We start from the raw sequence: 18,514 nt of genomic DNA on the forward strand, positions 1-18,514 counted from the left end.
TTGAAACACTGTGTGCATGGGTGTGCAGACTCTGTTTCTACAGCTCCCCCTGCCTGGAAAGCCCTTTCCTAGTTGGCTCCCTCATCCTTGTAGACCCAACACAAATGTCATGTCCCAGGAAGCCTTCTAAGACCCTCCCCGGCTTCTTCCATCATTGTCTGTACCTGCCTATCCCCACCCCTGGAATTCCTGACTTGTTTCCTTTCACCTCTCTCCTGCACAGAGAGCTGGAGCCAGATCGGGCTCACCCTTGTGCTCTGGGGCCCAGCCCATGGCTGGGCCCAGACTGGCAATGAAAGGTTATTGCAAGAATCATGTTTTCCATTGGCCAATAGAAGGAGGCAGACTGGCCAACAGATAGATGGACAGACAGAGAGAAAAGCCCCAGAATGAGAATGTGGAAAGATGGAGAGCGTGATGGGTACACAAAGACAGGGAGTGGAAGGGCCCAAGGGAGGCTGAGGGAGTGCTTGGAGCCCTGACCCACCTGACTTTTGTCCAGAGCCTCCTGGAGCGCCCAGCCTGTGCAGCCCGCCTGACAGGGAGTGAGGTACTCCACGTGGGTTTTGGGGTCACAGACAGGGTTAAAGTCGTCCAGTGGGCAGAAGCAAGGCTCTGTGCAGGCTGTAAACAGCTCCGGTCGAGGCAGGTGGCTGGTGGGAGAGAAGGAAGCAGGGTTGGCCTGGCTTTCCGGCTCTCAGATCCTGAACTTCTCAGCCCCACAGCCCAGCTCCCCATCCTGAGAACAATGGCCAGAGATTTGGCTCCATGCAGAGCTTTTACTGCCAGGGATGCCCCACATGGGGAGCTCCTTGAAATGGGGTAGGGGAGCAGGGAGATGGGCTAGAGGCTCCCAAACAGGAGGACTGGGGGGTAGAGTTGGATGGAGGCCTCTGAGACCCCTCTCAGCCCGAAGATCTTACTAGCCTCTGAACTTTTGCAAATATTCTTCATCCCTCAGTGGCCCTTCTTTGGGGAACACAAGATAAATTCATCCCAGAATGTAGTCTCAGATGAAGAGGGCCTTTTTCTTGATGGGCTGGATTGCTTCCTTTTAGAAAACTCAAGTTATGTGTGTTGGAGCAGGCAGGACACCTGACTAGCTGTGGGATCACCCAGCAGTCTCTGCCTCTCTCTGGACGTCAGTGTCTCTGTTGATTAGCTCAGCTGGGACAGAAGAAAAGGGAAAGAGGCATGTGTGCTAGGCTGACTTTTTTCCATTTACGTTTAGGAAAAAAAATCATTTAAAGGCCCTGGCTTGGGGCACCTGAGTGGCTCAGTCGGTTAAGCAGACAACTCTGGATTTTGGCTCAGGTCATGATCTCGGGGTCCTGGAGGGAGCCCTGCCTCCGGCTCTGTGCTCAGCGGGGAGTCTGCAGCAGGAAGTCTGCAGGAGTTTCTCTCCCCCCCCCCGCCCCTCCCCACCTCATGTTCTCTCCCTCTCTCTAAAACAAATAAATAAATCTTAAAATAAAAAAATAAAGGTCTTGGTTCTCCTCAGACCAGGGACTTCGGAGGGCCTGGGTAAAGCTCCCCTCTGTGTCTAGAACAAGGGCTCCCCAGACAGGAGGCAGCACAGCAGCCTTACTGTTTGGGAGAAGGAGGGACAAGGAAGGAGGGGAAGGGTAAAGATGATAGGGGAGAGGCTGTAATGTGGGGCCTGGCCCAGAGAGAAGCGCTAAGCCTCCCTCAGGTGGGGAAAGCTGGCGTGTGGGTGGAGGGAGGAGATGCCCAGGGAGAGGTGGGAACAGGGACACCTGGGGAATTCTTGCTGGGTCTTGGGCCAGCCTCAGCCTGGAGCAGTTCCCAGGAAAAGCGAAGTCATTCTGGAGGAGAGACAGTGAAGTAACTTCCAGCATCCTCTCGAAGATGGCCACCGCCAGGAGAGAGCATATGTGTGAGGGTGGGATGAGGGAGAAATGAGAAGGGAGACAGGCATGGGAGGAGGCTGTCCTCCTGGTGCTCCCTCAGATGTGGACAAAGAGCCTTGAGTCTTAGGGTCATGGAACAACACAATTTTAGCTGCCAGGCTCTAAGAATCACAAGTTAGACCAACCCCTTCCTAGGGCTTAAGTCCCTTCTCCAGTGTCCATGATAGATGCCTTCCAGCCCCTGCTCACCCCTTCTCTCTACAACCCCACCCCAGGCAGGCCTTTCCTCTGCCCAGGAGCGAAGACTTCCTCACGCTGAGCTGGGCCCTGCTCTCTGATGTGGCCTCTGCCTTAACCTCCATTTGGCCCACAGGGCTTAGCCTCTCTGGAGACGCCGGCCACACAAGCGGTTTGCTCTGTCTTGGCTTCCATCTCTCCCCAGGCCTGAGCTGTCCTGTCTGCGAAGTTCCATCCTTGCCCCTCCTAGTGATGCCTGACACCCTCACTGGAGACTTGGAGATGGAAGTCCCACTGCTCAGAAGCCAGGTGGGGAGGGGAGGAGAAGGTGCTGGTGGAAAGTGAGCTTTGAGGTAGACGGGTACCCCCTTTCCCTGGCCTTGTCTAGGCCTCCTCCCTGAAGCCCTCCACCACCTGCTTCTCACACACTCACCCGGGGGGTTGGGTGATGCCTGCAATCTGGTGGGTAGAGCAGCCCATGAAGAAGAGGGGCAGGCTGAGAAGTAGGCAGAAAAGCTCCCCCAGCAGGCAGAGGACGGCACAACGCACGGGGCCCAGATGGAGGCGCTTGACCAGGACGCCCCCGATCACGATGCCTACGATGGCCGACGGGATGGTGAGGCAGCCGATGAGCAGGTTGGCGTAGGACGCTGTGATGGAAAACTGGCGCTCCAGGAACTTGGGCAGGAAGGTGGCCATGCCTGCCACCATGGATGACATGCACACCTGGGACAGGACCACCAGCAGGAAGATGGGGTGGCGCAGGGTCCTCAGCAGCACCCTGGGGAACACTGTTGAGGTGAGTAGGGAGCAGGTCAGAGTGGGCAGGCCAGCCTGCCTTTTGTTTCTGTCCTGTCTTGTCCTGTTCAGTTTAAACTGGTCTATTCCTTTCATGCTGTCTCATTTAATTCCACTGCGCCCAATTCTATCCCGTTACATTTGACTCCTCTCCATTTAATTCTGTTCCACTTTTGAAACTCAGTTTTGTTCCCATCCTTTGAATTAGACTGCACGCTACTCAATTGTGCCTCTTTCCATTCAATTCCGTCTAAAATTCGATGCCACAGAGTTCGAGCCCATGCCTCCTCTTCCATTCATCTCATTGCCTCCCACCTCATTCCATTTCTTCTGTTTTGCTTACTCATCTCACTTTCTCCCACTCAGTCCTTTTCATCCTGTCCTGCTCTAGCTCTTTCTAAGCCACCCCATACCTGAGGCTTTCCTCCCGTGTCCCCAGCATGGGACAGCAGCCTGCCCCTGATCTTCCATCCCTAGTTTCTCTTCTCCGCAGCACTCTACCTAATGTACCACATGTTTCACTCCCTTAGCCATTTTACGGTCACCCCACCGGAATATAAGCTTCATTCAGAGCAGGAATTTTTGTCTGCTCTATTCATTCCTGAATCTCCCGAGCCTGGGGCACAACAGGAGCTCAGGAAATATTTAGGGATAAATGAATGGAGATACAGGCCAACACGTGATCCAGTATTACGATGTTGGGGCAGAAGGAAGACCTCCAGAGAAGGTGAAAACCAAGCTGACTTGGTGCTGGGGGTGCTTCTCGAGGTAGGACCTGAAGAATGGACCTGAAGGAAAAGAAATTTCTAGGAGGGGCACAGCAAGAACAAAAACACATAGAGGGGCATAGAAGCGACAGGTCTGGCTTTGATGACCGCCTCAATCACCCGTTATCTCCTAACCTGGTGCCTCGTGTACAGGTTTCCTCTTTGCAAGTCCGCTAACCTGAAGGGCACGTGACCACGTGACATGGGGGAAGTCTTGAAAGGGCTTCAAGGGCAGCCCGGGTGACGGCCAAGAATGCTTTCTCTCCAGACACATGCAATTCTCTCCCCACTGACGTCAGGAGAGAAGGGGATGTGTTTCTGCCCGCAGGAGGTGAGCTGGAAGTTAACGTGAGGTGTGGGGAGGGCAGGCGAGGAGAGGCCCTTCAAAGAAGAGACATCAGAGGAGCAAACCGCCTGGCATTTGGGACTGGAGGGGAATGATGGCGCCGGGGCTCCTCTGGGCCAAGTGGGAGGGTCTGTTCCTGCAGTGGCAAGACCAGGGTCTCTGTTGCTGGAGATCTCTGTCTGCCCTCACAGTGTGGCCAGAGCCCAGTCAGCTAGTTCTGTAGGCCCCTGGGCCAGGCCAGGAACCATTTCCTTAGCAGCCAACAAATAAAGGCAAACAGTCCGGGCAGGGTGGGTAGGAGTTGGGGCTGTGGAATTCCCCATCTTTTGTGTCCCAGCCCTGCCTCCCGTCCTGAGTCCCTTGCCCTACATACGACGCATTCAGCCAGTGCACTTGACGTGGGAAGGTGTGACACATGGCCTTCACCCCACGTAGCTGCTCCAGCCAACCTCCCTCCTCAAGCGGCCTTGGAGAGCATCTGCCCAGACCAGATGGGTGCCCTCACCAGGTGGGGCCCAACTTCATCTAGAGCGGCCAGGTCAAGGCCAGAAGTCGCCAGGGCTTTCCTGACTCTTAGTGTAAAGGTCATTCCTCCTACTATACCCCATGCCACCCACATTCCTGTGCCTCTCTGGCAGCCAGAGGGCTCGATCTCGTTCCTTGCTTCTATCTCCCATCGCAAATACACTTTGTACATACCGTCTATCTTTTCATCATCTTTTGCCTGTCCTTAGAACAGATGGAAAATTCCTGGAGGGCAGGGCTATGCCTCTCACTCAGATAGGGATGACTTCTGGGGAACCCAGAGCCATGACTGCTGGATAGCTGCTTCCCTTAGCTTAATGTCTCTTCCATCAAGTAAGCTAGGGCTTCTCTCCACTCAGAGACTGTGTCTCCCCCATCAGACAGGGGCCTTCTCTAACTCAGGGACTGTCTTTCGCCAAGAATTTAAGCCTTCTCCAGCTGAAGGGTCCTGGTTCCTCTTTCCTTTGGCTCCCCCATAGCCCCATGTACTCAAAGCCAAGCCTCAGGTCATCACTGATCCCTCTGGAACTCAGCAGAAAGGCCAGAAGCCAGGCTTGGGACCAACTACAGGGCCTATGGCTAGCCCCTGCCCTGGTCTCCTCTAGGCTCACGGAGAAGCTGAAACCACCAGAGACAATCTGCCCAGGACACCCACTCCAGGATCCAATTTCGGTGATTGGCTCCAGCTTCCCTCTGGGCAGAAGCCAAAGCTGTGATTAATAAACTCTCCCAAGGAGCAGCCTGCTGGGGCCTTTCAGCAGCTGGGGAGTGATCTGAGGTTAGGGAGTCTAAGCCCCTCCTGCCTCTGGGCCCAGCCCCATGCGGTCCAGCCCCCCAACCCTTACCCCAGGGAAGCTGGAGAACTGGAGGCTGGATTACTGGTATCCCAAACAACATGTCGTAGGATACACTTCCAAGAATTGGGCCTGATTAATTTCCTGTTTCAAGAGTCCTCAGTGGGGGCAGGGGTGGGCGCTGAAGCAAAGCCTGTAGTCATCACCTTCCTAAACCATAGGCAGCTCAACTTACTGTAATAGTAGGGCAGGGGTGATAATTGAAAAGATAATTATACCTTATATAAGTAGGGCTTTTTTTTTTTTTTTAATAGTATGCGATAGGCTTTCCATTCATCACCCCATTTGAGTCTTGTAATAGTCCTTGAGGGAAGCAGAGCAAGGATTATTGGCCTTGAGGGTTTGGAGGGCTGAGAGGAGGGAGAGCCAGGCTTGCTGGGGGGAAGGAGAGGAATAACACTTGCGCTTGACCTAGGGGGACAAGGAAGATTTTGATAGATAGCAATAGAAACGAATGTTCCAGGCAGAAGGGTTCAACTAAGTCAAGACTTACAGAGTGTATGGTGCTCATGAAGGGTCTGTAGGTGTGAAAGAAAAATCAAGAAGGGCAGGAAGGGGCTGGGTCCTGGATGGCCCCATGTGCCTCTCTGGTCCCACTTCTCTATATCCTCCCTTACCTTTGATGAACTGGATCACTGTCAGGTCTGGTGCAATCTGGGTGAGGCTGTCCTGCTTCTCTTGGGACTCCGCCAGGCTCTCAGGGGGAGAATCTTCACCCTGGGAGGACACACAACCAAGGGCCGTCAGCTGGATGCCAGACATTCTGCTCTGAGATGCCTGTGGGCTGGGGAAGCACTCTGGGAGAGAAGAGGGCATGAGCCAGTCACCTCATCAGAAGCAATAGGGGTCAACAGTGCTCCATGAGCTTCAGCCCTGAATGAGCATGGATGGATTGATGCCAACATGTGCTGGGGCGGGGAGAGAACTGGTCCCTGAATGCCATATAAGGACCTTTGCTTCACCTTGGCCGAGGAACTCCGAGAGAGGCTGAGGTTGAGGGTCCTGCTAATCCAGGAGGTGGGCATTCTGAGCAGAAGGGAAGTTGATTTTCAGAGAAAATCACTATGTTCCATATGCACATAGGTCTGAGTCAAACGTTGTTCAGTGTCTCTCCCCTTCTGGGCTCCCAGCTCTGCGAGAGCAGGGATCGTGCTTATCTTATTCTCTGTTGAAACCCTGGTGCCTAGCATATGGCCTGGGGTGGAATAGTGGGTATCTATTAAGTATCTATGAACAGAAAGAGTGGAAAAGACAGCTGCCATAGGCAAAGAGTGCGACCAGGCTCTAGGAAGAAAAAGATTGACAGGAGAGGCAATTGCGAGGCAAGTGAGCTCCTACACAGCTTCAGTTCGGAATGGAGCATGGGGTCCACACTGAGTACCCCAGGGGCCTGGCAGAATGGAGATTCCAGGTATCCCAGGTCACCGGTATGCAGGCTGGGGGCTCTGTCCTCATGCGCACCTGCAAAGGAAGGAGACTTGTGCTCCGCCCAGGAGCAAAGCAGCTGTGAGTTTCGGTAACTTGCTCAACATTGCACAGAACTATGATCTGAGCTCAAGCCTGCATGTGCCTAAAGCTCATGCCTTATCCCCCTCAGCACCCATGAGTCGGAAGCCCTGGTGCAAGACAGGCAGAACTGGGAGGCACCTTTGTGGACTAATGTGAAGGGGCCCAAGAGCCCACAGTCTAAGTCACTGCGTGAGGCACTGTGGGTCTGTTACTCATTTATACCTCGAAGCTACCAGCCCTGTGTGGCCACTGGGCACTGGAGATACAGCCAGTCCAGACTGAGATGTATCATGAGTATCAAACACAGGGGGCATTTCAAAGACTTAACATGGAAGAAAAAAATGGAAAATAACCCATCATTAATTTTTTAAACTGATGATATGCGGAAATGAGAATCAGAGATCTCCTTGCACCTTCCCGTGTCCTAGCCAAGCCATGGAGAGTGGTGCAGGAAGGCCACAGCACCTGAGGGAGGGGTGCTGCGGTTGGGATACTGCCCCAGGAACAGAGGGAGGAGGGGCTGAGATAAACTAAGAACCTTCCAGTGTTCTTATCCAGTATGGATAGACAGACGGGATGCCAGGCTTGGCTCCGCCCTTGGACGGGCAGAATCTGTGAGTTCCTTCCTTGCTTGGGGTTCCTTGTCCTCATGAAACAGTGAGGGTGACCGCAGCATCTGCATCTCCAGCGCCCTGTGGTCTAGGCAGCACTTTCACATCTGCCATGTCATCTGATTGCCACAACAGTCTGGTGAAGGGGTCCTTATAGCACCTATTTCGCAGAAGAGGAAACTGAGGCCCCAGAAGAGGATGTGTCACCCAGGGAGCCATGGCAGAGCAGATTATTGAAGGCAGGTCCTCCAGGATCACCATCTCACCCCTGGGTCATGCTGTGAAAAAGAGCATGGAGCAGGGGAGGGGTGGAACTTCAGGGGCTGGGGAGAGGGAGTGGTCAGGGAAGGCCTCTAGGAGAAGTGAGGTTTGGGATTTGGAAGGGAGGAAGGGAGAAGTTATTGGAAGCAAGGGCATAGGATAGCAGGAGTGAGGGGGGGGCAGTTGGGGGAAGGGCCTGTCTGTGCAGTGGTTTGTCAGAGTGGGTGATGGGGAAGCCATAGTGTCTGGGGCAGGAGGTGGTCAGTTTGGAGGTCCATGCTAATGGACTTGGGCTTTATCAGATGGGTGCTGGGCACTCCTGTCCTGGGTTCTTCACACGTTTCTGCCTCTCTCCCCAGATCTGTTTTGAGGACTCCCGACCAAGCGCCAGCTCCGGAAACTAGAAGCCTTGTGGCTAGCTCAGAGCAGGGCTTGGAGTCAGACACATCACATCTGGCTGTGGTTTGCCCTGGTCAGCAGGCCTGTGCTGAGAGAGCCGATTAGAACTTCCCCTCCCTCAGGGCCATGTGCTGACAGCTGCAAGCTTGTGGGACCCAGAGAGCCGTGTGTGGTCCGGTATGTGCAAGGGCCCTGTATCTGCTGGGCCTCTAGGGCTCCAGGAGCTGTCCTTGGAGGAAGTTGGGTTTCTGGAAGGGTCTAAGCAGGCCTGTGACCCCAGCCCCACAGAGCCTCGCAGACCCTGGCGGGTGATATGGTATTCTCTGCCAGCCCTCAACTGTCATCGCACATGGCCACAGCAAGTGGCCACAGGGATGGGGTGATCTGCTAGCCTTCCCACCACCATGAGAGGGAGATCTTGTTTCTAGCAGAGCGCCTGGAGATCTGAGCTCTGCGGAGGATTGCGACACACTTTCTCCAGCTTTCTTGTTGAGATCTGTGCGACTGGCCATGCCTCCCTTGTCCCTTTGGCCACCAGCAAGCCCAGAACCAGATAAGGGGTTTGGTTTTATCAACCAAATTCATCTTTGTGGTCCACGCTCCTATGTTTCCCCCTCTCTTGCTGATACCCCTTTTGCTGCTGTTTCTATTTTCCTGCTTCTTGGTCCTGACTTAGTGATTCAGCCCACATCCCTCCTGCTCTTCCCGGATCTGAATCCCAGCTCCGCCCTCCACTAGGCCTGGTGGGGGGAGGGGGGAGTTGTTTAATCTCTGTAACTTGACCCTCAGGTGTAAAATGGGGGCTGTAGTCTAACCTACTTCACAGGTGGATTACAAAGATTAAATGAGATCATATATACAAAGAGTTTAAAACAATACACAGTCCAGAATAAACTATAGATGTCAGCTTAATTTCCCACTTTTACTAGTTTGGTACTTGAGTTTGGTGTGAACTGTAAGAGTATTAGAAAAAAGGTCATTTTTCCATTGTTTTTGCTCTTAAGATCTGGCTCGATCAGAGAAAGATATTAAGAATAAGCACTCCCGCTGGTCAGGTACTGAATAATCCACTTTCCACTTTGCTGGTTTCATTCTTTAAAAATCCCAAGGTGTAGGGCACCTGGGTGGCTCAGTTGGTTAAGCAACTGCCTTCAGCTGGAATTGTGATCCCGAAGTCCCAGGATTGAGCCCCACATCAGTTTCCCGGCTCCATGGTGAGTCTGCTTCTCCCTCTGACCTTCTCCCTTTTCATGCTTTCTCTCTCTCTCTCAAATAAATAAATAAAATCTTAAAAAAAAAAAATCCCAAGGTGTGGATATTAGTGTTGTAACTATTTTACAGATTTCAAAGTTCTAGGTGCGGAGGCGGGATTCATAACCAGGCTGGTCTCATACAGACACAGCGCGTCTGGCTCCTGCTGGGGGCCTTCCTGTCACCGGTGCAGATGTCTCAGGCACCGAGAACCCCAGCCTCCCAGGCCAGATCAGCTACTGATCAGCTCTCTCTGTGAGCCTCAGTCTCCTCCTCTGTCAAACGGGGGTATTGGACTTGATCAGTGTTTTTAAAATGGGGTTTTGGCAACAAAACCCTTTCTCCAATTGAACCTCACTCAAAAGACTGATTAAAAAAAAACACATAAAACTAGAATCTGTCTGATTGGGGTGTGTGTGTGTGTGTGTGTGTATACACGTGCTGGTGTGCAGAGGGGGTGGAAGACCTTTAGTCCTATTGGGGGACACTCTCTTCAATCTCCCTACAGTGGCACCCTTGGAGTTCTGTGGGTACAGTTTAAAACCACTGAAGCAGATCGCCCCCAAAAGCCTTCTAGTCCCAGTGTTTGAGGAAGCTCTGATCTACACCAAGCCGTGAGTAGGGGTGAGGTTCACCGTAGCCCTGTGGGGCCAGACTTGGCTTGGTACAGACTGGTACATGGGGAGGTGGTGCTGGCCAAGCTCTGGGCACAACCTTGACCCTCTCTGGACCTGAATCCCTCCATCTGTAAGACAGAGTTGGGGTTGAACTGGATGATCTCTCGAGACATTTTACCTTAGAGCCCTGAGGAGGGGTAAAGGTGGAATCACAAGGCCTGGGTTGCTAGGGATGAGGAAGGACGCATGTGGGCTCCTGGGTTGGCTGGGAGGGGTCTAGAGGCAGTGCCTGCAAGGGAGAGGTACCAGGCACAAGGGAGACCCAAGTCACCTTGGACCTCTCAGGGGCTGCAAAGGAGCATGAAGTCCAAGGGTAACAGAAGCCTCCCAGCTGGCCCTAAGTCCTGGGTTTTAAGAGCCACTGCCATTGCCCACTCGTGCACCCATCCTTGACCATTCTCCCAAAGAAGCACATCAGGTCAATGATCAGGAGAAAACAGATTTCATGGACTCCTAGACTCATGGGCCAAAACTGTAGCCATATAGAAACATGAATTTTGGGAGTCAAAGACCATTTGAGGCATAGAATCATAAAACAGAACTACTTGAGAATCTTTGCTAGAAACATAGAACTTTAAACTGTATAATATTAGAATCACAGACTCTGGGAGACAGCCTAGAATAACAGACACAGAGACTCCTGGGAAATAGGAACTGAGAGAAGATGACAGAGACCAGTTGTGCTCAGAGGCCAGGCAGGGACAGGGGCTCTCGATGGATGAGACCCTTCTTAGCCCCTGGTCCAGCACCAGGGGCAGGCATTCAGCGGGACCTGAGGCTATGGAGGCCACAGGAGGGTTGCTGCCTGAATGGTGTCCTACAACCATAAGGACAGATGGGGCCAGGTGACCTGCTAGGGAGCTCCTAAGAGGCCATCTCTACTCCATAGGCCCTACAGAGCCATGTGCCACAAGTCCTATAGAACCTTAGAAATTGGCTGATTATGGAGAGGGAGACTGAGGCTTAGAGAGGACTAACATCTGCCATGGTTCACTCCTAGAAGGGTGTCTCCTGGCCATGATGAGATCAAAGATTCGTGGGCAGAACCAAAGACAGGAAAGCAGAGCTCCTCCCCTCCATGTCCTGTATGGCCTCTCCCATCTACCATCTCCTAATCTTCTCTGTGGAGACTCTTCATGCTCCTCTCCCTGCAGGCAGAGAACCCTAAGCACTGGCCATGGGAGAAGCATGAGCTGTCCATCAGTCATCCCTCTGTCCGTCTGCATCTGGCCTTCCTTCGTTACCTGAGAGCTTCTTGGGGGCAGAGGCTGAGGAGTGCACCCTTTTCTCCCACAGTGGAGGGGCTCATGTACTGCTCCATTTAGAGAACACATCATTGAACCTGTCAGAGCTGGTAGACCCTGTCCAATCTGCCCATTGTACAGATGAGGAGACTAAGGTCAAGACCTCCACTGGGTCACAAAACCCTGATATTACATGCCACCATTAAAAACTGCATTTACGTGTAAGAGGCTCTTTAGGGAAACTCTGAGCCTGGGAGAAGATACCCGAAGGGATTTCAGAAAGAATCTCCCCTTCACTTTCCTCTGCTCCCCACCACCTGTGCCTGTTCCCACTCTCTACAGAAGATACATCCCCCCATGCCTGTGAACCTGGACCTTCTGGCTGCCAATTCTGCCTCACTGGGCCCTTCCTCCCTGTCCATCTACCTCTCCTTCAGTGGCCTGAGTGGGCAGGGGCCGCCCTTGTCGCTGTAAACAGAGCTGGCCCAGGCAGAGCCTCCTTGAGGCGGGTGGGGGCGCGGGGAAGGGGGGAGAGAACAGTTCCTCCCACATCAATATTTATTGCCTGCGAGCTGCTGCAAGCAGATCTTCATGTTCTCAGCCTTCGGTTCTTTTTTAAGAACCTCTCACCCCCTTCCTTCCTCACTCCCCATCCCCCATGTGCTGACAGAATGAATCCAGACAGCCAGACAGGTTCACAGCCGGGGAAGCAGGGCTTCCAATCATCACAGAGATGCTGCTCTTCAAACCCAGATGTCTGCCCCACAGCAGCTTGGACGCAAGAAACTGTGCATTCTTAGACTTTTAGGCACACAGACTACAGCTCCCCAGAATTGGTCCTTGGCACATTATTACATTATGGGGCTGCACAGAATGGGGAAGCGTCTTGTTCAAGGTCACCCATCGGACACATGACCAAGCCCAGCCACGCCTCCCACTGGCTTCTTCACCTAGTCCACCCCCTGGCTCAAGCAGCTGTCCTCTGTTCAGATGTGAGGCTCAACCTGGACATTGCCCATAACCAGAAACTCCTCACTTCCTCTGTGACCACCCCTACTTCTAAGAACTGTTGCCCCAAGTTCTAGGAATTCTTACCTCATTCAATTTCTGGCCTGAGCTAGGCAGAACCAGGAAGGGCCATCTGTGGTTTCAAGTTGCCTTCTTCCCCTGAAATTGGTCACTCTGCAAGGCCTGCCTCCCCCTACCTCTGAGCCCAGCACCAGCCCAGGTTTGCACTGTCCTGGGATGTCCCCTAGCAGAGCGGCACCCAGGCCCTAGCAGTGTCCCTCCTGGGTGGCTCCTGGACTCCTCCCTTTGTCTCCCCCCACTGCTGGTGCACTGCTTCCCACCTGAACCATAGCCAGAGTGGCTTCACCAGTTTCCCTGCCCTCCCTGCTCCCCACACATGTCCTCTGTCCCTTCCTCTACTTAGACCCAATGACAGAGCCATAGGACCCCCATTTACCCTCCTTCCAGGGCAACCAGCTGTTCTTGAAGCCGGCAGGCAAGCCCTTTCCTCTTCTGACCTCTATTGGCTGTTCTAACATCAATTTTCACTGGTCTCCTATATATAAAACTTCTGCTCCAGCAGGGGGTAGGGGATGGGTAGTGAGGTTCACAGAGCAGCCACGTTTGGGGTTGGACAGACTTGAGCTCAAATTCTAGTTTTTCTAGACGAACACATTTTCAGTTCTCTCCCCTAGGCCCAGACTTTTATGCCCTAAGGAGGAGGGAGGGCCTCTCTCCCATCACAGCCAGCATATTCAAATGCACCAACATGCCTCATTAAATAGAATTATTCTTGCTGCAAAATATTCGACAGGCTTTTTACAAATCATCCCCTTGAAACTAGAATTACTTAGCAACAAATAATTTATGATCGTGACTTCTCAACAATTACTTCGCTGTGAAATAATAAGAAATATATATTTATGCAAATGTATATATTCCTGACACAGAGCTCATAAAACTCTTGTAAATAAGAGTGCTTAGGAAAATCTTCTAATATTTAGTCTTTGACCCCAGTTCCTGACATAGAGCTCCGAAGATCTGTGTAATTCCCTGTGTGCTAGGAAATGACAACAAACTCTTAAATCCCTTGCAATTTCCTGGGTGAGAGGAATATCCTTTGTTCTAATGAGATGACTCTCGGTGGGATCTTGGAAGGGAAATGGTCACCAGAAAGAAGATGCTCCCCTGCTCCACCCCCAATTCTCTAGAGGGGAAGAAGGGCTGGGAATGGAATTAAGGATTGAGCATGTCTATGTGGAGAAAGCCCCCCCCCCCCTGAATCCTAATAGTATAGGGTTCAGTGAGCTTCAAGGTTGGTAAACACATCCATATGGCAGGACGGTGACATATCCCAACCCTACAGGGACAGAAGCTCCGGCATTTGGGACCTTCCCAGTCCCCTCCTTATGTGTTTCCTCATCTGGCTATTAATCAATACCCTTCATCAGATCCCTTACTATATAATTAGCAGGTAAACATGAAGTAAGTGTTTTCCTGAGTTCTATGAGCTGTTCTAGCAAAGAATGGAATCCAAGAAAGGGTGGCAAATCAGGAACCCCTGATTTGTATCCAAGTAGGACAAAAATTGTGGGTAACCTGGGGACGGGCCTACTACCCGCAGCTAAAGTGGGACTGAGCCCTAACTGTGCGATCAGAAGCTATCTCCGGGTAAACAGTGTCAGAGTTGAGGGAAACTGTGGGACACCTAGTGGGTGACACACATTCTCGGCCGGCCTGAGAATCACCCCACACACATGGTCACAGAAGTGTTGTATGTGGGTCCTCAGGAAAAGAGAAAATTGAACGTGCAAAATTTCAGAATGTAATGAGATGTGTGTGAATGCTAAAGAAAATTCGATGAAGTCAACACTAATGATGCATTGAACTTCTATAAACCCTTCCTATTTTGTCATTTTGTTGTGTACTTTGGAGCCAATTGATTGTTTTAAAGGGCTCTGGAAAATTGGAGGGACCTACCCCCAATCTTCTCTCCTGCCCAGGAGATCTCTGAGGAAAGACCACCTGCCCCTCAGTCGAGCAGGGGGTTTTAGCAAGAGATCCTCAAGCACCTCATAGCTTGTTACTTATCCATCAATCTTAGTCCCCTCTAGGCTGTGCCTGTTTTAAGAGTAGAGGCCACATGCTGAGCTCCGGTGCCGGCCTGACACCTGGCCCAGAAGATGCACTTCACACACATTTGTTCCCCTCCCTGCTTCTGAGAGGCTGGATTCTTTTCTAAAAGCTGAACCCTTTGTACACCCTATGGCCACACCTAGAATTCCCCCTTTCCCCTCTCTAGGCTTCCACCGTCCGTCTGTCAGAGCCCAGTCAAGTCCTGCCCCTTCAGAGAAGTCTTCTCAGACCCCCTACCCATTCTCCACCACCTCCTCCTCCTCAATATTGCTCCAGCGTGGCACGTGTAGAACTCATAGAAAGTGTGAAGTGATGAGCAGAGAGATAGCGTGTTGGTGAGACGGGGGCATGGGCTCAGACAGGCTAGGGTTCTCCCCGCAGTGCTGCCCTTGCTGGCCATGTGATCTTGGCTAGGTCCTTTCCCCTGGCCCCTGATCTCCTCAGCTGTGAAAGGGGCAGGACATATTCCCTGTGTGAGGCTGTCGGGGGATGCGACGGAGCCTGGACGGAAAGGCTTTGTAAACTGCTGAGTGCAATGCCCAGGAAGGATGAAGTCTAAGGTTCTAAGGGAGGACTGGTCAGTGGGGGCCGGAGCCTGGACTAGGGTGGATTTGTGGAGGAGACTTACTTTGCTGACAGATGAGGCTGTGGCTTCCAAGACCCTTCGCCGAAAGCGGAGCTCTTGCTTCTCCCTGGGCATCTCCCTAGGGAAGAAGAAGTAGGGCACCGCGGCCAGAGCCACTGCCCCCGCAGAGACGAGGAAGCCCAGCCACCAGGCACCCACCCATCGGGGGTCCTTTGAAGTCAGGCTAATACCACCTGGAAGAGAAGACCAAGGTGATGTTAGGGTCAGGATGGGCTGTCCGTCTTGGCCACTATCCTGGGACTGGCCTTTGAGGCCTGAGGTGGCCTGGGTCGGGAGTCAGGAGACCTGGACTCCAGCTATGGTTTTGCCAATTACGTCCCGTGTGACGTTGGGCAAGGCCTTGATCCTTCCTGGACTCAGCTTTTCAATGACTGGGTCATGATAGCGGTCAAGGCTATGGACTTTGGAAATGCACTGCTGAGTCTGAATTCCATTACTAACATATACTTGGGCAAATTGTTTAGCCTCTTTGTGCCTCGGGGTCTTCCTCTGTAAAATACAGACAGAAGTAGTACCTACATCACAGGGTTGTTGTGAGAATCATAGAAATCAATACAGGTAAAGCATATAGAATGTGCTGTACAGATGTCTGTTCTTCTTCCTCCTTTTACTGTTACTGTTATGAGGGTTATTATCATTAAATCAATCATTAGGACCCTTCTTGTGCTTCTCAGACCTGCATCATTAAACCACCAGGTGTTTATCAAAAACACCTCAGACCACCTTAAAACTACCATGGGGTGGAGTGGGAAGGTGACCAAAGAGACTTCCCTTTAACAAGTTCCCCAGGTATAATTAGGACTTGATTATTCCAGATGTGCCTTCTGGCTAGAGGCCCGCTTCTCCCATCCAAGCCCTTACCTCGAGGCTGAGTCGAGGCTGAGTCGGATACCTCCTGCTTCAATTGCCACAGCATCCACAAACACTTTCTAACCACAACGATGCATAAACACAGCAAGCCCAGGAGTAGGGCTGGTGTCCAGGTGCTTGGGCCTGAGCGCTCCTGGCCAGGGGCCAGAGTACACAGTTGGCACTCAGCAAATGTATCTGTAAAGCTGGGGCTGAAGCTGGCTTTTGTACTAATTCCCTCCTCCGGCTATTATTCCCCCTGCTTCTGTGCCAGCCTGGTGAGTGCGAGCACAGGCATCTCCCCGACTCCCCCGCTTCTCACACACTCATCTGTGCCTGTAACACACCTGATCGCCCACCCCATGAAATCCCCCATAGAGAAAGGGTAGGAAGATCAATCTACAAGAACGCAACGGCCCGTGGAGGAGCCACGTCTGCCAGGATGATGTCAACAGAGCCCAAAAACATACCACCTTCCCTGAAGCAGGGGCGTGTCCAGGAAACCTGAGGAAAGCCAACCAGAGCTGGCACTGGGGGGCTGGGCCCCTGCTTTCTAGAAGGAAGGAAGCTGGGGTGGGGCTATACCTAGTGAGTCTTGTTCAGAACTGCCTAGGAGGCAGCCTGGTGCAAAAGCCAGAGAAGAAGCAGAATCGGCATGTTCATCCATTCGCACGTGTGTCCCCTGAGGTTCCTAGGGCTTGCTGGAAATCTCCAGGAGAGAGGGATCCTTGCCTTGTTCCTACAGAGCATCAGAGCTCAGGGACCCTTACCACTCCCCACTCCCGGCTGCCTTCAGATCAAGCTTTGGTCCCACTTCTTGGCCCACCCCTACTACTGCCCGGATCAAAGACTATGGTTCCCTGAGCGGAGCCCTTGGCACAGGTTCCCAGACTCTGAAATGGTCAGAAGTAGAAGGGTCCTGAGAGGTCACCCAGTACATTTCCCATCTGAGGTTGGCCCAAGCTCACCGAATTCTGCTCCAAAAATTCTCTCCTGCAAGCTTCTCTATTTGACCTGGGTCTTGTTGCCCCTAAAAATGGGAGCTCCCTACAGGCCAAGAACATATGTGGTCCTGTGTGCCCTGCAGCGTATCAGAAAGCAGGCTGGGGTCAGGGGGAGCTCAGGGACAGGACTGGGCAAAGAGTCATCCTAATAGCAGTGATAAGACAACTGCCTGTCTGGTGGCGGTCTGCCATTTCTCTTCATCTCTCACTGGATTCTGATTGCAGCTTGGGGAGGTGGGCAGGACAGAGTATCTCAAAGATGAAGTTGAGAGTTTAAGAGGCCAAGGTCAGGGGGATGGCTAGGATTTGAACGTGACCTCTCTGGCTCAGTGTCTCCTATGAGGCCAGCGGACAGTGAGCTAGCAGCAGTGTGCCTCCCAGGGACGGCTGTGTGCTCTTTGAGGCTCACCTTCTGGCATCCTGTCTATGTCCACATAAAGGCGCAGCATGAGACCGCCCAGCCCATAGGCCATGCCCGGCCCCATCATGGTTACTGCAAACAGGATCCCTGCAACACAAAGCCTGAGTTAGGCTCCCTGGCCCTGGCTTCCCTCTACAGATCATTGCCTGCCCCGTCTCCAGCTGGCAAGAGTGGCCCAACTTCCCCCGAGCAGGCCCAGAAAACTCCAGGGCTTCTCCAGACCTTTCCTGGCCACATGCGGCAGAGGTTGGGAACTCACGCCCAGCCCCTACCTGGTCCTCTCACCCTCTGACCTCTGAGCCTGGCCTTCCCTCCGAGCCCGGTTCTCACCAACGTAGAGAGGCGAATTGCTGTTGTGGGCAAAGTCATCGATGTAGGAGATGCCGAAGGGCTGAATGGGCACCGCGCCCACGCCGAGCAGGGTCTGGGCCGCGAACATTATCCCCACCACAGCCAGGTGCTGGGTTTCCGTGTAGCTTGAGCAGCTGCTGTTGGAGGGGTCTGGGGTGGGGGCTGGGACCGAGGTTGTGGGCTGGCACAGAGAAGCCTCAAAATCCTGTGGCATGTCCACTATGAGATGATAAAAAATATTATGACGAGAGCTGAGACTCTTAACACAGCATGCACTGGACACAAAACACCATTTTAGGTGCTGTGTACATCAACCATGTTCCTCCCTTCCCCCAGCAACTCTAGGGGATTTGCTCCCTTCCCCCAGCAACTCTGTGCAATGGGCATAACATAACCCAATGTTGTGCCCATTGCACAGAGGAGGAAACTGATGCTCAGGCAGCAACTAGCAAAGGCAGAGGCATGGTTGGAACCCAGGCAGCTTGGCTTTGAGCCCTTGCTCCTAATGTACCCTATGCCACTTTTCTGAGCAGAGGTATGTGGAGGTGCCGTGGCAACTGTGGTTCTCAGGTGGGGTGGGCTGTCAAAAGAGACTGAGGTTGAACGGGGCCAAAAAGGACAAACAAGATTTTCCAGAAAGAGAAGGTGGGAGGGGTGCTCCAGGGAGCGGTCAGAGCACATGCAAACCCAGGGGCTTGAGGACTTCAGCAGGACAGACTCACAGAGCCTAAGGAACAAGGTCAGGGCTA

At 52.7% G+C, this 18,514-nt stretch overlaps 2 protein-coding genes across 3 annotated transcripts in view; one reads left to right on the forward strand and one right to left on the reverse strand.

Annotated features, from left to right (window-relative positions):
• The window catches only part of LOC309840279 (olfactory receptor 2AT4), a gene marked incomplete at its 3' end in the record, with an annotated part of 110,704 nt that overhangs the window by 40,763 nt on the left and 51,427 nt on the right, over positions 1 to 18,514 (forward strand). The window lies entirely within an intron of this gene.
• SLCO2B1 (solute carrier organic anion transporter family member 2B1) overlaps positions 1 to 18,514 on the reverse strand; it is a 45,696-nt gene that overhangs the window by 9,251 nt on the left and 17,931 nt on the right. For both annotated transcript variants that reach the window (XM_082749642.1, XM_082749643.1), the window contains 6 exons: positions 17,745 to 17,984; positions 17,403 to 17,501; positions 15,123 to 15,313; positions 6,016 to 6,115; positions 2,542 to 2,899; positions 488 to 653 (listed from right to left, as the gene is read on the reverse strand). In XM_082749642.1, coding sequence (XP_082605768.1) covers positions 488 to 653; positions 2,542 to 2,899; positions 6,016 to 6,115; positions 15,123 to 15,313; positions 17,403 to 17,501; positions 17,745 to 17,984 — 1,154 coding nt within the window. The remainder of the gene's footprint in view (positions 1 to 487; positions 654 to 2,541; positions 2,900 to 6,015; positions 6,116 to 15,122; positions 15,314 to 17,402; positions 17,502 to 17,744; positions 17,985 to 18,514) is intronic.

The sequence above is a fragment of the Mustela nivalis genome (genome assembly GCF_964662115.1).
Source record: "Mustela nivalis genome assembly, chromosome: 9".
NCBI classification, from domain to species: Eukaryota; Metazoa; Chordata; class Mammalia; order Carnivora; family Mustelidae; genus Mustela; species Mustela nivalis.